This window comes from Papilio polytes, unplaced genomic scaffold, assembly GCF_000836215.1.
Source record: "Papilio polytes unplaced genomic scaffold, Ppol_1.0 DF824047.1, whole genome shotgun sequence".
Classification (NCBI taxonomy): Eukaryota; Metazoa; Arthropoda; class Insecta; order Lepidoptera; family Papilionidae; genus Papilio; species Papilio polytes.
Genome location: NW_013525157.1, coordinates 7,627,086 through 7,652,121, shown reverse-complemented (window position 1 = coordinate 7,652,121; position 25,036 = coordinate 7,627,086). Strand labels below are relative to the sequence as shown.

The 25,036-nt window shown below is 32.3% G+C and overlaps 3 protein-coding genes across 5 annotated transcripts; 1 reads left to right on the top strand and 2 right to left on the bottom strand.

The window, feature by feature from the left end:
- Window positions 1–5,667: 5,667 nt before the first annotated feature.
- Window positions 5,668–18,175, bottom strand: LOC106100611 (high mobility group protein DSP1-like). Of its 3 annotated transcripts, none has more exons than XM_013279542.1 (7): window positions 18,074–18,175; window positions 15,755–15,835; window positions 8,712–9,239; window positions 8,106–8,312; window positions 7,518–7,678; window positions 6,338–6,512; window positions 5,668–5,804 (listed from the first exon to the last, which is right to left on the bottom strand). In XM_013279542.1, exons 2-7 carry the CDS (start codon window positions 15,761–15,763, stop codon window positions 5,703–5,705), a joined length of 1,182 nt encoding a protein of 393 aa, XP_013134996.1. In that variant the 5' UTR covers window positions 15,764–15,835; window positions 18,074–18,175; the 3' UTR covers window positions 5,668–5,702. The 3 variants fall into 3 exon arrangements, with proteins under 3 accessions (XP_013134996.1, XP_013134997.1, XP_013134995.1); XM_013279543.1 differs by lacking the exon at window positions 18,074–18,175 and adding an exon at window positions 17,879–18,066; XM_013279541.1 differs by lacking the exons at window positions 15,755–15,835; window positions 18,074–18,175 and adding an exon at window positions 13,646–14,370.
- A 120-nt stretch (window positions 18,176–18,295) lies between these two features.
- LOC106100614 (histone deacetylase complex subunit SAP30 homolog) lies at window positions 18,296–20,528 on the top strand. The gene is made up of 3 exons (XM_013279545.1): window positions 18,296–19,068; window positions 19,381–19,599; window positions 19,917–20,528. The coding sequence occupies exons 1-3, from the start codon at window positions 18,874–18,876 to the stop codon at window positions 20,043–20,045; spliced, it is 543 nt and encodes a 180-aa protein (XP_013134999.1). The 5' UTR covers window positions 18,296–18,873; the 3' UTR covers window positions 20,046–20,528.
- A 96-nt stretch (window positions 20,529–20,624) lies between these two features.
- Window positions 20,625–23,881, bottom strand: LOC106100612 (exosome complex component RRP45). Its single transcript, XM_013279544.1, has 7 exons — window positions 23,681–23,881; window positions 23,515–23,609; window positions 23,211–23,433; window positions 22,621–22,838; window positions 22,070–22,318; window positions 21,457–21,632; window positions 20,625–20,750 (listed from the first exon to the last, which is right to left on the bottom strand). The coding sequence occupies exons 1-7, from the start codon at window positions 23,744–23,746 to the stop codon at window positions 20,662–20,664; spliced, it is 1,116 nt and encodes a 371-aa protein (XP_013134998.1). The 5' UTR covers window positions 23,747–23,881; the 3' UTR covers window positions 20,625–20,661.
- Between the last annotated feature and the right edge of the window lie 1,155 nt (window positions 23,882–25,036).

Here is a 25,036-nt window from a genome sequence, read left to right as displayed (position 1 = left end):
ATTCTTGTCACACCACATATCTATCATATCCGTTTATAATGTAAAATAATCACAGCTTGTTTTTGAATAATTGGAATTAGAAAAAAATAAACTTGAGAGTAAGAGACAAAAATTACAATGCAAAGAAGCAAGATTGCAATGGTAATTGTTAGCTATTGCAAACGCCGTTTTTGTCGTAAACATTTGAAATCAAAGTTTAAAAAATAAAATAAACCACAATTGACATAAGTATGTCAATTACTTATTTGTTTAGATATTGTATTGTGTTTTTTATTATTTTCCAGTTCCCTGTTGCCGACGCCGATGGCGGATGGAAGATTGTCCGTCTGACAGGCGACTCACAGCTCAACACCTCTCACCTCTCACCTCTCACCTCTCACCTACCAATTACCTGTGGTACAAAATACCACGCAAATAATCAACTATCAGGCATATTTATAATCAAATTCAATAGAAATGAGAAATAATGAAATAACCTAAATCTATTGAAACCAGATTTCAATTTGAACATTCAAGGTCTGTCTCACCAAATTGTGAATTGTCTGATAACAATTCAACGTGTAAAATATGTGATGGAAATATCGGATTTTGTTACCTTATCTGACAGTGACTATCTGAGCCTCTATCAGCCAGTTGTGGGACAGGCCCTAAAATTTTTAAACATAAATCCATAGATAATCATTCTTCATATCCATTGAAATACAAATTTTATATAAAGCCATTGATACCATTGTATTAATAATTCAAGTGTGCTATCAATATGTTGACTAAATTTAAATGTATATCGAGAATTTAGAGATAAGACGCATTTCATTTAGATAAATCATGTTTTGATAAAATACATTTGTTCGGTGACCGTCCTCACATTGCGCAAATAGGGTTCACTTTACACTAAAAAATAACAACAATTTTAAGCAAAAACTGTTAAAATAACATTAACAATAATCAATAGGGTATTTTACAATCAAAGTAAATAAAATTAAATTTAAATACTGGTGTGAGTTCACGTTTTTATTTTGTAACTTTGAAAATTTTAAGCGCCAGCGACAAAATACCTAAAATAAATGCTTACCAATGTTAAAATACGTCCAAATTTAATTAAAAACGGTAAAACAACTCATTACATAGCTTCATTTGATAGTAAAAATTTCAAATAAAATAGAATAATAAAAATCTGAAAAATGTGTTCGAAAAGTATTATAAAAATGTAAAATAAGTATTAATATCTATTATACGGAAAATAAAGTTTAAAAAAATTCATTTAATGTTGAAAAAACATTTTGGTAAAGCTAAAAAAACATTAATAAAAGCAATAGTTTTTACATCTAGTGTAGGTGAAATTTTGATAAATACCAAAACATTGTTAACAATTTTATTGTTAGACGAATTATGAGTTAATAACGTAAATGTTTTTATAACATTGTTACTGACTTTTGAAGGTTTATCACAAATAGACTTAGATTTTAGGCGCAATAAAATTATACATTTACATGTATTTCTTCACTCTAAATAAAACACAATATTCTTATCTTTAATTTCTCTATTCAATTTAGACAGAAAAGTACAATATTTTATCACTGATGTAGTTTTTTCTATACTTTCGTATTTTACATGCACACGAAGATGAACTTTCCGATTCAAAATTTTTGTATGTTTGACAAAAAAATTGGTGATTTTTTTTTTGTCTAAAATAAATCCAGTATCGTCTAATTTAATAGATTTTACGTATTATTAAGGTCTTGTTCATTGTATGCATAATTAAACCCACCGTGTGGAAATACGAAATACAAACGTACACACATTCAATATTTTATATATTTATTTTCCGGCTGAAATTTTTGTAAGTAAAAATGTTGCGACCAGAAAAAAACTGGACTAATTCGAATTTGACTATAGTTTTATGAACATTTCCTTTTGTTCAATTTTCTTAACACAAAAAATTTAGATCATCAAGTTTGTTATACTTAAAAATGTGATGAAAATAATTTATAGTTGTAAGTAGTAAATGCCTGTAAGTGGCGAGCATTTTGTAGCGTATGAGGAATAATCGCTAGTGACGTGCGCTGTACGTCAGTGTTGCAATAATTCATAAGTTAGATAGTTCAATCACATTCTTAGTGAAAAAGTAGTTGCACTTTATTTTAATCCTTTCTATTCCGCGATAGAACATTTATCTATATTTAGTTTGTACTTCGATTTTAAAATGGAGGCTGTTTATAAACGATTTTTATGAACACTAATAATTTTTAATTTGCAATAAACAATCACTTTAGGAAAAACTGTCGATAAAGGAGAAATAGATAGTTTTGAAATCAATAAATGGGTAATCCATTAATATACGGTGGTGAGAGCTTATTTTGTAAGTGTGAATGTAAACGATTATCTAAATATGTTTTGAGAGATATGTAACAGCTTCTGTAAATTAAAAAAAAAGTTCTGTATTGATGCAAACGGACAGCAAAAAAATAAGTTTTTATTAAAAGCTTAGGACTGATGCCGCTTTTGGTCTCTGCTCAATTTGTAATCGGATATCCATAGATATATAACCTATAAACACCCCATGTTTTATACAATTTTGACGTTTGAGAGTCGAATTTGGTAATGTCATTTAGTATTTTAAATGACAACACTAAGAAAATTAACCTCAAGCCTTTTTTCTTCTTGCTATTGTACTCCAGGTTATAAATCTATGGAAAAAACTATATGGATCGTATTTATATGACTTTATTAAATCATGATTTTATTTTTACACAAATGTAACAAACAGATATTGTTTTTTTTTTAATATCATATGATGTGAAACGTCTTGCAATGTAGCCATATGGTTTTTTTTATAATTTATGTATGACTAAATTATTCATGTTGATCGCAGTTTGAATGTTAGTGCAATTGTGGAGGTTTTCCACAGTAATTAAAAATGTTAAGAATAAACGAGTCTTTTATTTGACACATCCTTTTTTAAATTTATACAGGGTTATTGGTAATTCAACATATTTCCGCTAAGAGATGATAGAAGGGTTCATTTTGAAGCCTATTTGCATTATACAAAAGTTAGTCATTTTTGAGTAATCATGGTCTTAAGATTTTTTTTTCAAAAATTATTTAAAAATACATCTTCAAAAATTCATTAAAAAAAACTATCATAGATAACGTAATTTTTTCTTCAGATTTATAAAAACCAACAAACACTTATTATTTTTTTATATAAAAACATCAGTTATCTGACGAAATTAGAAAATGCAAGTTAAAGGACCATTTTGTTTCAATATTTTTAAAATTATATCCATTAAAATACTTTAAAAATCAATATGGAACTTGGTGTGCAGATTTTTTTAAAAACACGGTCGCATTATTAGTTCTCCAAAAATGCATAATAACTAGTGTCTTGTTCCAAAGGCACTGAAATTTACGCATGATTCCTTACGGAACCTTCCATTGACACACTGCACCAAAACATGCCCAATTTTTGCCTACTTCCGAAGTACTTTTTAACCATTAAATCGACTGCCAATGAGATGGACTAATTTAAAAAAAATTACTAACTAGTTTGGAGAAAAATTCGTAAGGTTTTGATTTTATTTTGTTGGTAACAAATGTTTTTTGTTCCAAGCTCCAAAATGGCGAAAATCAAAATACCATGTCTATGTTTCTCTTATAGAGATCAGTGATCAAGGTTTTATTTTGGTTTTTAAGTTATTAAAATTGAAGTTTCTTTGACTTCTGTCGAGGGTGGAAGATGAAATAAAACAATTGTTAGTGTAAAAGATTCTCTATATTGTTTTGTACAGTCCTCGGATTCAAAACAATATCGGCTCCGATTACACGCACTCCTTAAAAATATTCCACATTCATTGCCCTCGCCAATTTCTATCTCATTACGTTTATATTATGGAAATATCCTGGAATCGTTTTCAACTTGCAAAATTATACATATTTTATTTTTTTGCATAAAAAAAAATCACAAATATCAAGCAAAATATACAACTTCGCCGTTCTTATTGATGAGTTGAATTTTAAAAGTAATATCGTTTGGAAGCATCCCTTAGAACTCAAAATTAAGGACATTTTTGGGTTTTGGAACATAAACCAAAATTTTGTATGCCTTAAACATATATGAAATCTAGAAAAAGCGATTCTTTACCAATTTTTTGACTTTTTTTTAATACGCTAATACATTAAATTTTTTTATGAAAATTTAAGTTAAATTATTCCAAAAAAAAAATCTTTTATACATCTTAAAATTTTAAATTGAATTTCTCAGGAATGTTCCTAAATTGTGTAGACAAAATACTTAGCTATTTAAGACTTTAAGTACTATCACGTTTGCAGTCCTTCCGGTCACTTTACTGTTTGTCAACGCGACAAAAAACACGGTTTACAAAAAAATATAATTTAACTAGGTAACTATATACATTTTTTTGGACACAAGTATTAAAATATCATTCATACATCATCTCTCATATTTATTTCTAACTTAATCTACATATTAACTTTTCCAATGACTTATAATTAACGCTAAAATTTGTTCCTGACTAACCTTACATATTGCCAAATGATTCTTGAAAAGATAAGGCCACACCTTTCAATTTCGACCTTAAGATAAAGGAACAACGATCTTTCGATCAAAAATAATGTAATCATCCGCTAAATACAACAAAAACAATTAAAACAAGGAAAACTAGATACCAACAATTTTTAAACTCATATTTTTTCAGTTTTTTTCAACACATTCACTGATTTAATATTTTTAATCTACCTAAGTAGATGTTACCATGTTCGTAAAAACATTCAAAAAAAAATTTGTCTTCTGAAAAAAAAATTGAAATCTCACTTTTTATGTGAATGTGGATTTACAATTTCGCACTTTTGTGTTGATTTGAGATTCGATACATATAGTATTGTTTGTAAAAACATATTTAATGATCGATTTAGAGTACAATTGCTTTCATATGTAAAACTAACAAAAATAGTACAAAAATAATTGATATTCCAAAAACACTTTATAATTTTGCCTGTATTTAAGTATGAAATTATTTGTAAAAAAAACTGATTTTGTTGAATTTCTAAAAAAATTAACAAAATTCTTATTTTGTTAATTTAGAAAATTAGAATATCGTAAAAGAATAAAATTGAAATATTTTTACATCCTTTTATTTAAGTCAGGATCGATCAAATGTTTAAATTATGTGTTTATATAGATTAATATAAAAAAATCTTCACTGAGCTATACAAGCTTCAGTTTAACTGTTACAAAAAAAATGAAAAAATCTCATACAGACTTAAAATTTAAGTACTTTTTCAAATAAATACTCCTGAAAATGGATGGTAATTTAAGATAAAAGTACTCAGTAATACAATAAATTGCATAATGACATGCAAAACAATAATGGTAAGAGTTTCACAACCGTAATTACCACTGGAACTTAAAAAAAACCTATAAAACCGCTGAAATAAGATATTTAGTGAAATTATAATACTCAAAAGTTACACAGGTAGCGTGCGTTTTAACTGCACGGGAAAAAACACATTTTTTTACTACGCAAACTTCTTCAATGTCATCTCAAGGTCAGCAACAAAATTGAGCCGACAAAATATTTGAAAACATCTATACCAAAGAAACGCCTGTAATCAATGCTTGTGTGAAACATATTTTTTTTTTGCATTTACTTATAAAATGCGTTGTATTTAGTTATTTTATGGCATTAACACTTGTACTCTTCTTCGTGTTCATATTCGTCGACCTCGTCGTGTGTCTCCGGCTGCGACTGCGCTTGCTCTAACGTCTTCTTGTAAGCTGTCATTTCCTACAATACATTATACAATTTTAAAATAATAATTAATAAATTCCCTAATACATTTAGTCTATGTTACTCAATGATAACGTAGCTATTAATTTGTGAAGATTTGTGAAGTTGTCCCAGTAGTTTTTGAGTTACTTCAATACAGGCAAAAATAATCCTCTTTATAATATTAGTATAGGCTAGGTGATTCTCATGATTTCGTCCGCGTGAAATTAAAAAATAATAGAAAACATAGCCTGTTACTCACTGATAAGATATGTATTTTTCTGTAAAAGAATTTTCGAAGTTGTCCCAGTAGTTTTTGAGTATTTCAATACATACAAAAATACTATATCTCTTTACAATATTAGTATAGAAGTATAAATAAAACAAAAAAGAGATATAGTAATAATCTACAAAACTAAAAAAAAACATACTAAATTGACTGTTATTGATTGGAAGACATCTCGAATATATTGTAGGAACATAAGAGCCAACTACGTTTTTGGATGTCACCTTTGGTGTAAGTAATAGTCAAAATGGAGGAGGCGACTCACCCTGTCATATCTGGCCTTGTCCTGTTCCGAGAGCGCATCATACTTGCCCTTGGTATCGGGGTCGGCAGCGGCCCAGCGCCGGCCCAGCTCCTTGGCGATGTCACCCATCGTGTAGTCAGGGTGCTTGGCCTTCACCTTCGACCGTTCCTCGTTACAGAACCAGAAGAACGCAGACCTGACAAGTAAATATACATTTATATATTGCAACCCTGTTTCAAAAGGTTTATTAATGAGTTTCAAATATATATAGAGAGAGATAGAAATATACCTATAATAGACTATAATAGACCCATTACTTGAAACTAATCTTATTAATATTACAAATGCGAAAATTTAGATGGATGGATGGATGTTTGTTTATAGCCTAAACTGCTGAACGGATCTCGATGAAATTTAGCGTAGATATAAATGATAGTCTGGAACAACTGTGTGCTACTTAGTTTTTTTTTATTACACGCGGACGATAGCTAGTAATTAAAATAATTCAATCTCTGAGAAGGACAAAGACATTACCATAAAAAGAAGTTACCGGTGAAAAAATGTTCCCTATGTCTAGTTTAGATATTTCTTATGTCTTTGTTTACTGATGACTAAAAGTTTAGATACAAATTGCTATCAAATCTTTAAAGTATCATTAATTCCCTGTTGAGTTCTAATATGAATTGGTTAGTTGCCAGAATACATTTTATTTATACTATACGCATACGTAGTTTTATAGTACTAGCTGTTGCTCATGACTTGGTCCGCGTATCATTAAAAAAATATTAAACAAATGTGACATGTTAGTGATAACGTAGCTTTTTAATGGTGAAATAATGTTAAAACGACCCAGTAGTTTTTGCGTTTTTTCAATATATACAAATATACAAATCTTTATAATATTACCATAGAAGTAGCTCATATATCCATTCTACCTAAATACTAGACTGTATTAAAAAGTGTATTGTTATAAGTTTTTTTATACTAATTATATAAAGAGGAAAGATTTCCATTTTTGTAAATATTGAAATAACTCAAAAACTACTGGGTCAATTTCATAAATTCTTTCACCATTATTTTTAATTACTACGTTATCAGTGAGTAACATAGGCTTTATTATACACGGGAACGAAATCGCGAGCAACAGTTTTAGCGATAAGAATGTGTAATGTTGCTAAAATGCGTCGAGACCGTGACTCACAGCGAGCGCTTGGGCGCGTTGGGGTCCTTGGGCTGGTGTCGCTTGCGGCCGCGCACCTTCACGTCCTTCGGCGGCACGTAGCTCTGCATCTCCAGGTCGTAGCGCTGCTTGTCCTGGTCCGCCATGTCGTGGAACCTCTGTTTCTCCTTCTTTGACATTGTCTATGGAATTGCATACACAATGGCATTTACAAACGTTTTCTTGATATACTGGATTCAAGGATAATATACGAAATGAGTTTATTAGAGGAGGTTTGAGAGAAACCCTAGTGGTAGAGAAATTACGACTAAAAGTTTAGCATGAGATGAACAAGGACGTTAGTTAGGAGTGTGGAGGTATACCGGTAGAGGTAGACGTAGAAAAAGATGGATGGATTGCATGAAAGGTGACATGATCGAAAAGGAAGTGATAACTGAGATAGTTATTTGGAGGACAAAACCCTGTTGCGCCGCTACGGCAGTAGAATAAGGTAGGAAAGACGAATCTGTTTTAAACACAAAAACTGACATACGGAAGCTAAATTGCATTTTGTCAAAGTCGACACGAGGTATGATGTAGTATCTATGTAATGTATGGAAGAATACTTACATTCCACCTTTCCGCGCACTTCTTCGAGAACGCTGCGAATATGACGTTCTCTTCTGGATGCTTCTTCTTGTGCTCCTCCCTGCAGGTCTGGACGAAGAATGCGTACGCGGTCATCCTGCCACGCGGCTTGTTGTATGCGCGGGCGCGCGGCATCCTCGTCTTCGTCTGGCCGAGCGCCTGCTGTTGTTGAGCTTGTTGCTGTAACTCCTGTAAAAACTCTCTGATTACTTAACGCCCCCTCATGCTATCCAATTTATAGGTAACACAACTGCAATTGCGGATGACTATGGGCAGCGGTCGCTTCGCAATTTCAGCGGATTCAGGCGTTTGCTCGGTTGCCAACAAACTTAATCATTTCCTGACACACTGACTTAAACTTAACACTATCATGTAAATATAGTTCTGAAGGTGTAAATGTATTGAGAAATGTAGTTAAATTGATAAAAAAACCGGCGCAAGCAAGTCTGTTTTAAGAGATGGATAAGATTTTAGGTGTAATCGTGGTCAAGCGTTGGGTCATAAATTATAAAAAAAGATTCATCAAAATGCGAATTAAATGTTGCTAAATGTCTAACATGCGTTGTGATTACAAAGAAGAGTAGAGACCTGTAATGTGGCGGACTGTCGCTGCAGCGCTGCCTGTATTTGCTGCTGTTGCTGCACAGCCTGCAGGTGGTCGTGAAGGTTCTGCTGTTGCTGCTGGAACGACTGTACGACTTGCTGCTGCAGCGCGGCCTGCGCCTGCGCGAGCGCAGTCACGTGCGCCTGGCTCACGTGTAGCTGCTGTAAGCTCTGTTGGACATTTTGCTGGTCCTGCGGGTGGATATTTTGATGCTGTTGTTGCTGCTGCTGTTGTTGTTGTTGTTGTTGCTCTTGCAGCATCTGCTGCAGGGTCTGTTGATTTTGTTGCCGCTGCAAAGTTTGTTGCAGCGTCTGTGTTTGTTGTTGCAGCGCCTGTTGTAGAGTTTGTTGCTGTTGCTGTAACTGGTTCTGCTGCTGTTGTTGGATAGCTTGGTTTTGTTGCTCCTGCTGATGTTGCTGTTGTTGTTGCTGTTGTAACGTCTGATGGTTTTGTTGTAGACCGTTGGATTGTTGATTTCCCTGCTCTGGGTCCGGACTCGATTGGTTTTGAGGCTGAAATAAACATAAAATATTACTTTGAGTTGTTTTATTTAAAGTTAAAGATGACATTTTTGGTTATTTGCAATAAAGGTCTGTAATATGTAAAGCGAGTGAGATATGGTAATCAATGCCAAATGTAATAATGTGCATAAAACCAGTACCCCGTAGACACCGATGCCTAAAAATTGACATTTAGATGAACCTAATTTTTTTTGACAATAAATAACGAATTCTCCGTTTAATAGATTGAATTATTCGAATTTATAGAAAAGGATTGTATTCGCCGCTGAGCGCAGACTAACTACTTTCCGTAAATCGATATAATATGGTGTCATATGTTCTTCAGTCAGTCTTGTTTGAATGTTGCTAACAAAAATAATAACTTTTCTGAATTTTAATTTCCGTAATTAATTTTTAATTGTGTAGAAACTTTCAGTAGCGTGAATAATATCTTTTATAACATGGTTAAGTAGTTAAGTCGAAATCTTAGTAGTAATATAAATTATGATAATAACCACTCAATTAAAATAATCTTGTTCTACGATTAATTAGACAAGTATTGGATTATGTGTTGATTTGATGACGAAACGCACGAAATTAGCTTGCCTTGAGATACAATTATTATATTTATTTTTTACCAGTAAATCAACAATTTTTCAAAATAATAACAAGAATCTCATGTTGCTTACAATGACGTTTAGGGTATATCCAGTTCTATTATATCGTGTATTTTTAATGCCCCGTCTAAACATTGTTTTGTCGTTATTTTGAATACATTATTTAATCTTTATTCGTATCGTTATAACGGGTATCTGTTTTATTGAAATTTGATATCTCAGCCAATGAAAGTATTACCATATTCACATTTTGTTCAGTTAAATTAAGTCTTTAAATATGTATGTATCGTAATTTATATATAGCAATGTAAAATCGTTAGTATTATCGATTTTCGAACTCGAAGTAAAAGCCCGCCTCTATGAATCACCTCGACGCGAGTCCAAGGACAAGCACAGAAATAAATATTATGAGCATTAAGTTTCCATACAAACGACCTTGAATTTTATTATACTAATTATGAGTTCTTATAATGTTCGAACTGAAAACTTATTACAATGTGAATTAGGCAATCGTTGCTAGATATCCCTTCATGATATGCAAATTTTATCGATAGTTATTTTTTTCAACGTTGTTATTATCAAGATGAAGATTATTTCTAAACTGGAAGGCTTTTCCTAATTACAGTAAAATTTTAATTTCTGCTACAGTAGTAAGCGTCAATAGCCTAATGTTTTGGGCTACGGACTACCGATATTGCGGTCGAGGGTTCGAATCTCGCCATTCGACTCTTGTGAACCATATCCTAGCACAAGCATAGAGCTTAGTTGGAATGGTTAATGGAAATATTAGTAGTTTAACAAATATCTAGTAATAATTTCAAATAAAAAAAAAACATTGTGTTAGACTTATTTTGTGCGTCATGACCAATTTTTTTTTTTTATGGATGTTGTCATCAGTAAAATGGAGCCAATTTACCGAGACATTTCAATTACAGTCTACAATAAGGAGAATATTTATGGATTATTTTATTTTTTAATAATAAGATTAGATTTGTCGTTTTACTTCCTACAATATGGTTTATTTGGTCTGCATCGCAGTACGTTCTCAGCGAGCGTGTGTACACTTTACACTTTAGTATAACTTAATTAGTTTCTATGCAAAGTTTTTCAGCCGACGACTGATAAAAATGTATCAAGCATGTTTACATTTGACGAAAAGACGGTAATATGAACATTTGGTACTCTTATCGATATATCGTCGATTAGTTAGAAAGATTACATTTCTCAAAATTTTCGAAAAACTATATTATTGTTAAAACCTACTAGAGCCTACTGTTAATAATATTTTTAGCTTAGTGCAGCTTCACGTTTAATTTCTTAGTTTCTTTTATCCATAAAAAATATTATTAACAGTAGGCTGCCTTTAGTAATATTATAATTTCCGAAAATTTTGAAAAAGTCATTTTTCTATGTAATCGACGACTGAAAAGGAAATCTTTTTTGTCCAGTTCAGTTGAGGTATGTGATCAGATTTTTAAAACTTTTTTGTAACAAAATTCAAAACCTGTACTTTTCCTTTTAACTAGGGGTATCGTCCGCCGTCTACGTTGTTTTTTTTTGTTGCTGTTGTGCCTTAAGTGCATACCGGTTTTACTTTCAACTTGTATATTGGTAATGTATAAATCAGGATTTTTAGAGCATAGTTATTTTTAAATAGTATATTAACTTGTTTACATATATTTTTGTATCAAAATCTTTGTTCAAGAACTACGGTATAACAGTTCTTGGTTTACCTACTCATTGATACCTCGCTTTGTCCTCTTTTACGGACAAATAATCTATACTATTATAATAAAGCGTAAACACACACTTCTTTGTTGCCTAAGATTACAGCAATTACAACATATTTTTGAATAATTCTTTTTTTTATAGAAAGCCCTAGACTTACGTCACGCTTTAGGCTATATATTTTTACGCCATTAAACTTAGGGGGTAAATATTTTGGATAAAAGAAACCTAATGTAGGAAAGAGACCATAAGTTGCTGCCAACATCAAGGTAGCAAGTTTTGTCATCTCATTTCATTTTGACATTTGCAATCGACAATGTGACACATGCAAACAATAAAATAATTTTATGCTGATGAAATCGCACGGGAACAACTAGTTAAAAATAAAAATATTTAAGGTGTTCGTTACATAGTAAATGTTTTTTCACATTCATCAGTATTTTAGTTAAATAATCCATTGATTAGAGCTTGACAAGTTTTGTTCCAATGTCAGCCACAAGTTAACTTTTTCAAAGTTTGCCTAAGACGTGATAAATGAATTTCCTACTAAAGTTATATTTACTAACCAATAAAACCGTTAATCAGCTTTCCTAATTAGTCAGCAGCTGCTAACAAAATTCTACATTTCACTTTGTATATAAAAGAACGATATCGTAAATGAACTCAGCCACCTGCTTTGTTGAACTTTGTAAAAGTAAATTCAAACTTTTTTATTTCATTTCGGTTAAGCTGCCAAGGAAATTTAATGTCAAAGTCCCAGGTAAGGGACTCTTATTTGTTTTTATACCAGTGTCGAGACAAGCATTGTTTTAATATTCGTCTATGCCCATCGGTTATTATAGAAATCCGTTTTCTGGCTTCATCGGAGATTGTTGACTCGTTAATCGAATTACCCATAAAACATGAGATTTTTTGATAACTTATTCTTACGATAGTCTAGATATAACAGCACTAGCGATTAGTAATTTCATGAGTCTATGACCCTAAATTCGATCGATTAACTCTATGTACAATTGACTGAAAGAAATAATAAATCACATGCATTTATAGAATCACTAGCTTTTGTCCGCGACTCCATCCGCGTGGAATAAAGAAAAAACAAAAGTAAGTAGCCTACGTGTTCTTCCAGACTATCATCTACATCTCAAATTTCATCGAAATCCGTTCAGCTGTTTTAGCTACAAACTCTGACAAACAAACATCCATCCATCTAAACTTTCGCATTTATAATATTAGTATGAAGTATGATCAGTTTTCAAAGGCTATAGTGGCGTTTCCTTTAAATTCGTGTTTGCAAACGTTTAAACATTCTAATGTTAAATTATTCTTTCAATGCCGACATTAACCTTTACAAGGCTCAATATGAATCATATCCTGGCACCTCGATCTCAACGATTTATGCAATTTATTCGATACTGAGATTTTTCTTAGTTAGTAAATAAATTAGTTTGTTATAATTTTTCGCAGAGTTTTAAAGATATTTCTTTCGTAAAAGAATCTACGTCATTGCCGCGAAATAGCTCCTTACAGTTTCCAATTTTTTGTTTTTCCAACTCGCTAATTACCTTCAATTCACATATCACATACAAAGTGTATCCCTGTGGCATGAATAATAATGTTTCTCAATAACATCATCTATTGCTTACACGAATTAACAGTTTGAAAGTAAATATATTTAACATTTTCATTGTTGTAGATTTTATCGAATGTGTTTCGTATCAGGACCTTTACTTTTTTTAGATTTAGAAGATTTTCGTGAAAAAGAAACAGGTGCAAAGTGCATAAATAAACCTGACATAGGTATATGGTGGTTTGGCGCGCATTGACTATATGATTATTTGAAGAAATCATTGATAGTTGTCATCGCAGACTACGGAAACTTGTCTCAATGAATTTAGTACATTTATTTAAATCTGTGATGACTTTTAGTTTTGTTTCAGATTCGACTTTTAAAACAAGAAAAATAAATAATATAGGTTGTTACCACTTGTTAAATTATTTGTTTCTTTAGTTTAATCAATTTAATTGTTGTTTTTCTTATATTCATACAATTTATATGATTGACAACCATACCGATGAGGAAGCTTGCTGAGCCTCCACGGAGCCCGAGGCATACCACCAGGGCTGCTGCGGAGACTCTTGTCTGGCATTGGAGCCGGTCATAAGACGGTAGTCAAAGCTGGGCGTCGGATTGTCCCCGCTGTTGTTGAAGCCACCTGTCATTTTGTAAGTGTAGAGCTGGTGGGTGGCGGCGGCCGTACTGCGGGCTATCTCCTCGTTTATTTGCTGTTGGTGTTGCAGCTCGCCCGAGCCGCCCGGCCACCACGAGGCATCGTCGCGCGCACCCCAAGCGCCCCCCGTCGCGCCCCGTTCCCCCATATCACGATCACCGCTTTCGGCTAACCAGTTTTCTTTATGCCGCTTCGACTACTCTATATTATATCTCGAGCGACACTCGTTAAATTCATATCCCTTTCTCCTCTACACAAAATCGATTAACGTTACATTAATAACGAATATGTTTTTCACATAAAACACTTGCACTAGCGCACAGACTAAGATCTCATCACAAAGACTCTATATAGCTATCTTTGCCGTAACATTTTCGACTTGTTGTTAATCGGTCGAATACACAAATTCACACGAATTTACAATTTGTTTTATGAAAAAGCTGCCGGCTGTAAGTTTAACACCACGCGCGTACGTTTTGTCTTGGTTCGTGCTTAAAGTCAATACAGTTGGCAACGCCGCACGCTAGACGCTAAACAAGCGCTCGGTGGCGCCCCCAACGCGCAGCGGACTGCGGCGGAACGTAGCCGAGCGCCTCCGACATCGCACGAACTGGCAACATTCCCGTCCGGCGAGCACAAGCCGGCGACCGGTCAATAAGGCGATTAGCGCAGCCACGGCAATCCGAGTTCCTAACCAAATTCTTTTGTTTGTTTCAAGTAAAAAATGTTTCAGATTCAATAACACTTTCGTTTGAAACAAAAATTTAAATATTTAACAATACCTTGTACATTTACAATACTAGAATGAACCTAGGTACATATACAGCTACTGGCTTAAGTGCTTTGTCTCGCTTCTGAGACGATCAAATTAATGACTAATATAGCTCAAGTAGTTTCAAGGATATCTTTTTTACTTCCCATTTTAACATTTTCTTGCATACACACAAAGTGTTTTAATACTAATTAGAGTTTTTATTGACATACGAATATAAATTTAAAAAATATACACTTCCCATCAAGAAATCGATAAGCTTATTTTTAATTTTCATTAGCATTAAAAAATTTTACGTAAAATAGTAGCAAAAATCACAATTAGTTGATTACACCCAAGTGCGTACGATACATGTTATTCAAGCGGAAAGGATGAAGATAAACATGTTTAATTTGACATTAAATCATAAAACACACATCAATAAAAGCAAAAAAGAAACATTGAAAACATAACAGGAACGTTGGAGAAGAGATTAAAGGGTTAATACAGGACAAGGTCAAATTATATTCGTGAATAAATCAATCACGACGGGAAAATTTTCCCTAATTTGGAGTTTTTGAAAGTAGAACAATGGTTTGCTTTTAAGTGTTAGAAGCTGCGAACTTTTAGGACTAAACTTAGTTAGGACATTGGTCAGGACATCACTTCATAAAAAATGTAGTCTAGATATCCTTAATTATTTACTAACATGATTTTGATAGAGTAACCAACTATGGATCTGAAAATCTCGCGTAAATGTTGACAGATGGGCCTTACCAAGATGATGAATTAAGAAGCGAGAGAAATGTATTAGGATCGTATAAAATAGCTAATTATATCTCCTACACCTGCAGGTTAAGCTCCAAGCATGTTAAATTGCTAGACCTCAAAACATTAAGAGATGACACATGGGTGGCGCAGTGGTATTTGATGCTGTCGTTGCAATGTCAATATGCCAGTATGTAACTATATACGGCAATGCAATCCAAAAGACAAGACTATAAACCTCTCAATCTTATTGAATCAATCAGAGATAAGAGTGTATTCATCCAGATATTTGGGCATTTGTTACCAAAGGTAACATCCCTGACTTCGTTAGTTTCATCGTGGGAAGACAGTTAAATATTTACGGTACATAGTAGCCATGCAAAACCCATGTGGCATCTCATAGCCCGTATTAAATTCAAAAATTGAACTCACCGAAAACATGATCGAAACACTAAGTCAATGACGGGTGTATTGTTCTGATTGCTGACATCACGAACATAAATTCAACCAAATCTACAACATAAGAAATACTTCTATTGAATTCCCCTTTTCTATATAAGGTCAAAAAGTAAAAAGAAAATTGCAAAAACCTACAAAGGATAAAATCTAAAATGTTGGGATATTAACTCGTTGTATAAAAGCGCATGACACACGCTTTGTTTCGTGTCTATTATTAAACGTAGTGTTAAAACGAATTTTAAACCTGGAAATGGTATCATTTCATTTTCACGAAAAGAAAACTTGGTACTCGACCAAGTTTTGTTATATAGAAATATCTAATGTTCTGTCTAAAACACTTCCAGTTACATTTCCATGACTTTCAGAACTATTTCTATGCTTTTGTTGTTCATCTCTAAAAGGCATGCTGAAATCTCTAGTCGAGCTGTTTTTCGCTGAGACATATGGTTTTCGTCTTCTGCTATTAACAAAATATTTCTGTATTCATGAGCGTTTTGTGCTTGTACATATATGCCTATGCCTATCATAATGGTTGTACTGTCGGTTCGACGTGAACAAAAGTTCAATTATAATAGTAGTGGTTTAGATTTAGAAGGAAAATTCTTGCAGTTCTTATTTTTAAACTTTCTTGTCTGTTTTAGGTAGTATTTGGTTAGCAAGGACTAAAAGGAGCTTCTTAAGAGCTAGATGACATGCTTACGCAAGCATAACCAAGTTATTCATTATAGTTTTTGTTAAGAGCGTCTTTAACGCTTTAAGGTACCGGTGTCAACACCTCTAAATGTCCAATTAGAACAACATTCGTATTAGTGGTGGAAGGATTTGCCTTTTTTCTTTGAGTTCTTCAACACCCATATTCTTTCAATATTTTCTATTAACATTCCTTTAACCCATCTATACATGTCATAAAATTGGTTTGTCTATAATAGCGAGAAAAATAACTTATTTGGCGAAATTTTGTCGGAAATCCAATGTGTTCAAATTTTTGTCTGTCTGTCTCTACAAGGTCGCGTTTGTTCTGGGTAATCTCCCGAACAATTCTACTGGTTTTCACTGATTTTTACTGGAAGAAGAATATACATGGGCATATTATAGGGTATTTTCTTTTCATTCTGCTAAGTCGCGGGCAACCGCCAGCACAAACTATGACTTTAATCTTAGTTGCAAATTAGTATGTCGTATAGATTATTTTGTACTAAATTTAACGTTAATGGCGTTATTTACAATAACGTAAATTGAAAATAAAAACTAAAAGTAGCAGTAAGAGGCCACAAATATGCTCAATGTAATTTACAAATAGAAATTGTATTAAACTTCATCCACATCTATGCTAATATTTTAAAGAGGAAAGATTTTTATTTTTGTATGTAACGACTAAATTCAAAAACTACTGGACGTATTCATAAATTCTTTTGCCACCAAAAAGCCACATTATCACAGAATAAAAAAACCCTATTTTTATTACTAGATTTTTTCAATTACACGCGGAAGAATTCGGCTAGTGGATTGTGTTTAAATTAAATATAAACCAACTTCAGTCATTTCTATCGTTATTGTCATATTTGACAGATTATTTAGCGCAAAAACTTACTTAACTTCATTTACACCACAATATCTAAAGCAGTTGACTAAACTAATAAACCTTTCTGATCTACACACCTATCACTATTAAAAACTAATTTAGGCAGGAAATAAACATTGCATAACCTAATTCCTACATAATAATGGCGCATGGAAAATCTTTAAAAAAGTAATAAGCAACTTTACAAAATAATAACATTGCATGAGTTATACTTTGGGTAAACATTTTAGCGCCGATACGTGAAATAACAAAAAAAGCATAATTTTTAATTAACCTTAACATAACTAAACATAAAATAATAATTTTAGTTGTATACTTGTTAAAATGTAAATCGGTGACAAAATATAACCACAACATTTGCGATAAAATTTTCTATTATCATGTAAGGTTTGTGATTGTAACACTCATTAGAAATTTGTTGACAGACAGAAAAAAATTGGGTGTTTAATTGTAATACGACGCACTATGAAAAGCAATTTATACAGACTCCCATTATAATATATTGCTCTACTTACCTACTACCAATTTGTATTATTTTATGTCACTTAGCTTCGAAACTCGGCAGCCATTTGCTTACAAAATTAGATTGAAAACTATAAATATCGCTTTGAACAAAACACTTGTCTCGTTACATCAACCATGTCTCCACTCTTTATTTTAAACCAAATAACTCTGGATTGCAATTATTTAGAGGGAAGAATAAAACTCACCGAGTATTATTTATTGCTATCGAGCACACGATTTCAGCGCTTATTACGTAGGAACTTCGCGTTTGTTCGCCGTAATCGTAATGAATACATGAGCGGACGATGTCAGTGGAGAGATTTTCTGATTGGCTCACGTTGAATGTCCCGCCACTGGGCAACCAATCGATGACTTTGAGATCGCTTTATTTTTTGTTTATACTTAACTATAGCTACGATGTCCTACACATTGCATCCCTGAACACGCACACAATCATTCACAACATGCAGTGTTTTTACGAAAGCGTAGTTGAAAGACTTCACGTTTGTATGTTACACTCGTTTGCAAGTGTGCTACCAACTACCACAATACCACAGTACAACATTGACGTTGAGTAAGGTGACGGGACGTCTACTCGAATGGCGATCGGTGAAATATAAATGTAACTTTATATTGGAAGTAATACAGATTTCATCGTTGTACTGTTTCTATAAGTTATATTTGAAGGGAATCTTAATTGTGAGTGAAAAAAAGGAAACGTTAAACACGTACAAAGTACTCTCGTTAGTGGACTACTGTGAATACCAATAGACTTTTAATTTGGCTAATGTGCAATGATTACTGTTTTGAATATTATTTGATGAATACAGTGTGAAACTTTATCGACCGGACTCGGTTAGTGTGTTATTAATTGTATAATTTGGTGAAAATGATCAGTGTTATTACGTTCCATAACCTCAATCGTTGCGGGGCTTTGTGAATACGTCGTCTGTTTATCGTCGCCAAGTGCGAGGTCTGCTGAGGAAGTTTAATCTATCTGTTATATATGATTCAACGCGAGTATCAAATGAACAACGGGTTTAGTACAGGAGAGGAAGACTCTAGAGGCAATTCTGATCAAATATGTTGCCTTGTGGATGACGGGGATCGCTGTAGGCGACCCGCTGGCAACGCCTCGTATAGCAAGCGCGTACAAAAGACAGTGGCTCAGAGAAGGCTTAAACTCAACATTGATCATCAAGTAAGTATTTCATGTAACTATTAAATAACTTTATTTTTAATAATATAACTTATAAATTACTTGTTAGAATCATACTATCAAAGGTAGGAAACATTTCAATATGCAGTTTTTATTAATCTTACATTTATTATTCTATTCTTTAAATGACCGAGAAGTTATTATTTAGTATGATACTTTGGCTTAAGTAGACAATGGTGTAACAAACAGTACAATAAATAAGATGTAGGCAGATCTATAACAAAAAAAACTTCTACATAGACTTAAAGCGATTATTTGTTTGCAATTACCATAAATTGTACTTGTAATTTTCAGGCAAGGCATACTTATATCTGCGATTTTCACAAAAACATGATACAATGTGCAAGAACAAAACAAAGGAGGCCTAAAGACTCTGAAGACGATAGCAATGAGGCAGAGATGGATTATCCAGAGATTGACTGGTATCATCTGCAAGTAAATACATTGAGGCGGTACAAAAGACATTACAAGGTCCCAACAAGGCCAGGGATAAATAAAGTGCAATTAGCTGATGTAAGTCTCTTACTAATATTATAAATGTGAAGTCTAGATGGATGGATTTTTCTTACTATGTATCTCCCATAACAGCTCAATGGTTCTCAGTGAAATTTGGCATAGATGTGGTACATAGTCTGTAAGAACTCATTGGCTACTCAGTTTTTTTAATTCCCAGATGTCATGGGCAACAGTTAGTTTTTTATATAAAGCCACAATATCCAGCCAGTAAGTAAAGCCAGTATCCTTTGGGAGTAATTTAATTCATGAACATTTTGAAAGTACCATTAATAATGACATTTAGAAACTTATTTCTAATGCTTTTTTTATTACAGGCTATCCAGAAACACTTCAAATCACTCCCCGTCAATGAGAAAGAGATAATGACTTATTTTATTTATATGGTGAAAACAAATGGTAATAAATTGAATCAGAAGAATGGAATAAATTTAGATTCAGTGTAAATGTGTGTGTAAATGAACTATTATTTTTTAACTATAGCTGTAGTATGTTTATCTTCCACTCATTTCAATGGACATTTTAGAATAGTTGAAAAGTTGTATCCAAATATGTATACAAGCAGATCACCCTGTTTATATCATGATAAAAAATAAATAACATTATATTTATGATTTAAATGAAATTGAAATAAAATTAAGACATAAATTACACATGTAATGTTTTTTTGTAAATGTATTTTATTAATCAATTTTTTTGCATGTAAAAGACCATACTTTTTGTGGTTTTTCATGAAATTGCGCACTGTATACATCTATATTGTAAATAAATGTGTTATTTTTAAACTTTTGTTTGAACATAATCACAAATCGAGTCATCTAAAGAAAAATTACCTCTGTTAAGGGATATAAAGGATGTAACTCTTTTCAATGGATAGATAAAATGTCTTTCAAATTTAATTTCCATATAGTTTAATTAGACTGAAACTTCAATATTCACAATGTTACAATGTAAATTGATTAGAATAATGCAATGTTAATATGAAGAAATTTTATAGTGTTAAGACATAATTAAAAACTAAAATGTAATTATTATTACATTTTATTTAACAAACAAATGTGTTTAATCTTCCTCTCCTGATGATATTTCTATCCATGCTGTCCCCACAACTTCAGCAACAATTTCAGCTGTCTCAGGTAATGAAGATACTACTGGAAGAGAAATTAATTAATAATTAATTTTCTTTTATTAATTATTCATCATCATCCTCCTTATCCTACTCCTGTAGGGTCGGCACAACAGGTTTTTGTCCTCCAAATAACTATCATATGTCATCTCAGTCATCACTCCCTTTTTGATCATGTCACCTTTCACGCAATACATCCATCTCTTTCTAGGTCTACCTCTACCGGTGTACCCTTCAACAATCATAACTAACATTCTCCTTGTACATGTCACATTCTTTTATTAATTAGTAATTTACCTAATAACAGATTGAATACACCTGAACATTGATTCCATTAGATTTTATTATGAATGAGAGGTATGAACATTTTGAATGAAAAGTAAACAGTAATTTAAAATTAAAGGAAGATCCCTTCTATTAAAATTGATTTTTGGTTGACTTGAAAATTGAATTGTTTAAATTTGGATCATTTTGGGTTTATTAATATTACTATTTGAAAAATATTGAATCAATGATCTCATACAGGTAATCATCATCATCATCATCATCTTTCTCCTTATCCTACTCCCGTAGGGTCGGCGCAACAGATTTTTATTCTCCACATAACTCAAACGTCATCTTAGTCATCAATCCCTTTTTGATTTCATACAGCTAATAAATTAAAATTCCTAATTCAATGCAAAAGTAAACAGGATTAAGATCTACTATTGAGTTCGGAATATAGAACTTACCATCATATTTGCTTGGTTCTGGTTTTACATCACCTTCCTCCATTTCCTCATCGCATGGTCTCTGAATGTCTTCAACACTATAGTTTTTAAGACGAATGCTCAAGTCCTTTTTATTCAATGACAGCATATGCTCAGTTGTTATAATATCTGAGAAGTTTTTCTTTACTCTTTTCTGTCTGAAATATAAACAAATCTTTAAATCCAGTCATAATCATAGTTTAAGCAAAATCAAACACTCAGTATCCATACATTAACCCATTAGAGATATTAACTGAATTCCATTTATTTTGAATTTCTAAAGTAATCTATACATTTAATAAAATTGGAGTGTCTGTGTTTGCGGTGAAGATGTTGTATTTGCGTTGTTGATAACGAAAATCGCATTTAAAAATTCTTTGTCTGTCTGTCCGCAAGCCATGTTTGCTCCGGGTAATCTCCGAAACGGCTGAGCCGATTTCGACATGACATGTCACCCCTACTAACGTAGGTTAAACTGCAAGCCTCTCAGTAGGGACATATAGAGAGCTGGTAATAATGACATAAAGGATTTCATAAAAATTAAGTCTGGTATTTTTATTAGAATTACTTTAAAAAGAAAATTAAAGTTTTTTACCTGGCTGTATCATCATCGACAATAGTAGTTTTCACCAAATCTACAAGCTCCTTACATCGATCAGCGGCAACTAACAAAGCTCTATGCACAATATTAGAGTTATCAATAGCCGCTCCTGTCAGGTCTAGCAAACATAACTCTTTGTATTGGTTCATGCCAACAACAAGGATACCACCTCTGTTGCCACCCTCATCCATGTTACTCATGCATACTGACTCCTCTAGGAAATCGGGGTCGGATAATAGAAGACTGAAAAATAAAGTATGTAGCAGATTTATTTATTCCATTGGTATAACACTCATCATTAACCTACTTTAATTTTCTTTAAGAAAGCTGCAATAGTATACATTTAAATTAGCAATATTAGATAAAATTAGATAAGATGTATAGGTCAGGGGTGGCCAACCATTCAATACAACTATAAATAGAACTATGTTCTTTTATTTAACATTCCAAGTATGCAATTTGTAGATTACATAGGTCAGTGTACAGAAGATCCTGGGTTTAATCAAGTTGGCTACCCCTGGCACAAGCTGTTACTAAATACTTACTCATTGAATATAGCAAATGTCAGACACACAGGATAGTGGTAAAGTACAGTTGGTATCGGGTCCTTCTCTGCAAGTGTGTGTATGATCACTTTGTCACCGCTGCGAGTCACATCTGGCCTTTTGAAATGTGCCAGTGAGGTTAATGTAGCAATACTTGCACATTCTATGAGGTTGCCTTCATGATTTAGTACTTTTAAGTCCACCCTTAGCGACCATACCTGTAGAATATTAAATATTTAAGATATTAACGGTCACCCATTGGTTAATTGTAATCTTTAGCAAAATTTGTGTTGATTTGTATGCTTTATTTCCTTTAATAACAAGTACAAAGTTTTCACTACATATATTAAAATTGTGTTGAAAAGTAATTTGATATTTAGATTAGTAAAATAAATCTAGTAAAACAATATCGAACTGAACTATAAATTTAATAGTTCTTAAAGGAATATATGTATGTTAAATTAAATTCTATAACTTAACTAGTGTCTAAATTTGCAAGATTACTAATGTAATTCTTGATTTCAATATTTGGTTTATTAATTTTAAATCAAAAGGATAATACATTGTAATAGATAAACATATAAAAGCACCTTTTCTTCAACAACAATACACAAGGACTCGAGATCAATGCATTTAGAGTCTTTGTAACATTTTTCCAAAAGTCTGTTCAAATACACAGTAAGATCTGTCTGACGATTTGCTTCAAACTGCTGGCCTGCAATTGGCGTTATTTCAACATTTATAAACAAAATTCCCTCATTTGGCCTAATTTGTTTTGGCTGAACAACTTCACACGACACCTGAGACAATACTCTGCAATGAAATTATAACTATTACTAATCATTTTACCCTATAATTTTGTGCTGTTGATTAAGTATATGAGAAAAAACTTACTTAGTTTCTCCCAAGGAAACTATACAACTTCCATACTCAGAACCAAAAGATATATTTAATTTACGACTCTCATTGTAATTTCTGCCATCTAATCGCTGAAATCAGAACGGAATCTATAACAATTATTAAATTCAGAGAAAGACAGTCGCGATATAATTACACTTACGCGACCCCCGGTAACAATTTTTTGTAAAAAATCTTTCTCACAGTGCGATATATATACGTCCCTCATTATTATTTATAATCTAGTAATAGAGTTATATAAAAAACGGAGATCTTTTTATAAAATAGTACACAACTTTTATAAAGTTAGGTTAAGGTTAGGTGTTTGTTATGACTTTTTGATGTGAGTTGAGTCCGTTTAGAAATGACACATGGATCGTTTAGTAACTTATCTCCCGAATCCACACAACATATTGTAATTGAATTTTTATAATAAGGATTTAACTTCTTTAATTTAGTAATGTTTTAATTTACAAAATAGATAAAATGTTAATAAACACCTGAGTGTTTTCTTTCGTATAATACTTTTAGTTGATTTCTATTTGTTCGCATTTTTTTTAAGTACCAACCGAAATATTAATTATTGTTAAAACACGACGTAGAACTATTTTTCGCTTTTTCTACGTATCGAACAATAATATTTCAGATTTTTAAGGCTTCTTCTTCCTCCAATTCCAAATTTTTAAATCTTAAAGTTAGGTCCGTTAGGAAGAGACAGGGATAGCGTAATGAAATCATGGATAGTTAAAAATTATAATAATCATCTACTTTTCAGTACTGTGAACGTGTATGTTTTCCTATTAGTATTTAATTATTTATTTTATCTATTCCTAATACGTTATATATTTTAATTAAGTTATTGCTTCAATCTGTTACATTAGTGAATCATTGGTAATTATAGAAATTGCTTCAATCATACTTAGTATTTTTACACTAATCTTTTAGTCATCAAAGGGGATACTAATATCCATTATGTTAAATACAATCCAAAAGGCGTTTGAAGTATGACGTAAATATTATAAAAACCAATATGCATGATTACCTTCTATTTGCTACGGTAATGGATGGACAACTTTACATAACCATACATGCTGCTGTTTTTACAACCTATGACAATAATTTACCCAAGCTGCCATGCCGTCACCCCAATAAAGAATATTAATGAGAAAAGAATAATATAGATAAGATTATATGAAAACTATTTTAAATTATTTGGATGTTTAATTTGTTCATGTTTACTTTAAGTTTGAATACGAGTTATAATAAATACTAGTTGAAGTTAAAGATATAATTAAGTGTCTTCCCTTTTCATCGGACTATATCCATGAGCCCGTTTCAGGTCCTTACATTTTAAATAAACAATAAATCTTTTATGAGAATGTCCATATTTTCCAACGTACATTAATCATAACACCATCGGGGCGGTCCGTATGTTGTGTCAAGGCGCATCATCGCTTTGCTTTCAGTCGATGCTAGGCATGTTGAGCATACACTAGGCCAGTAAACCACAAATCACAAA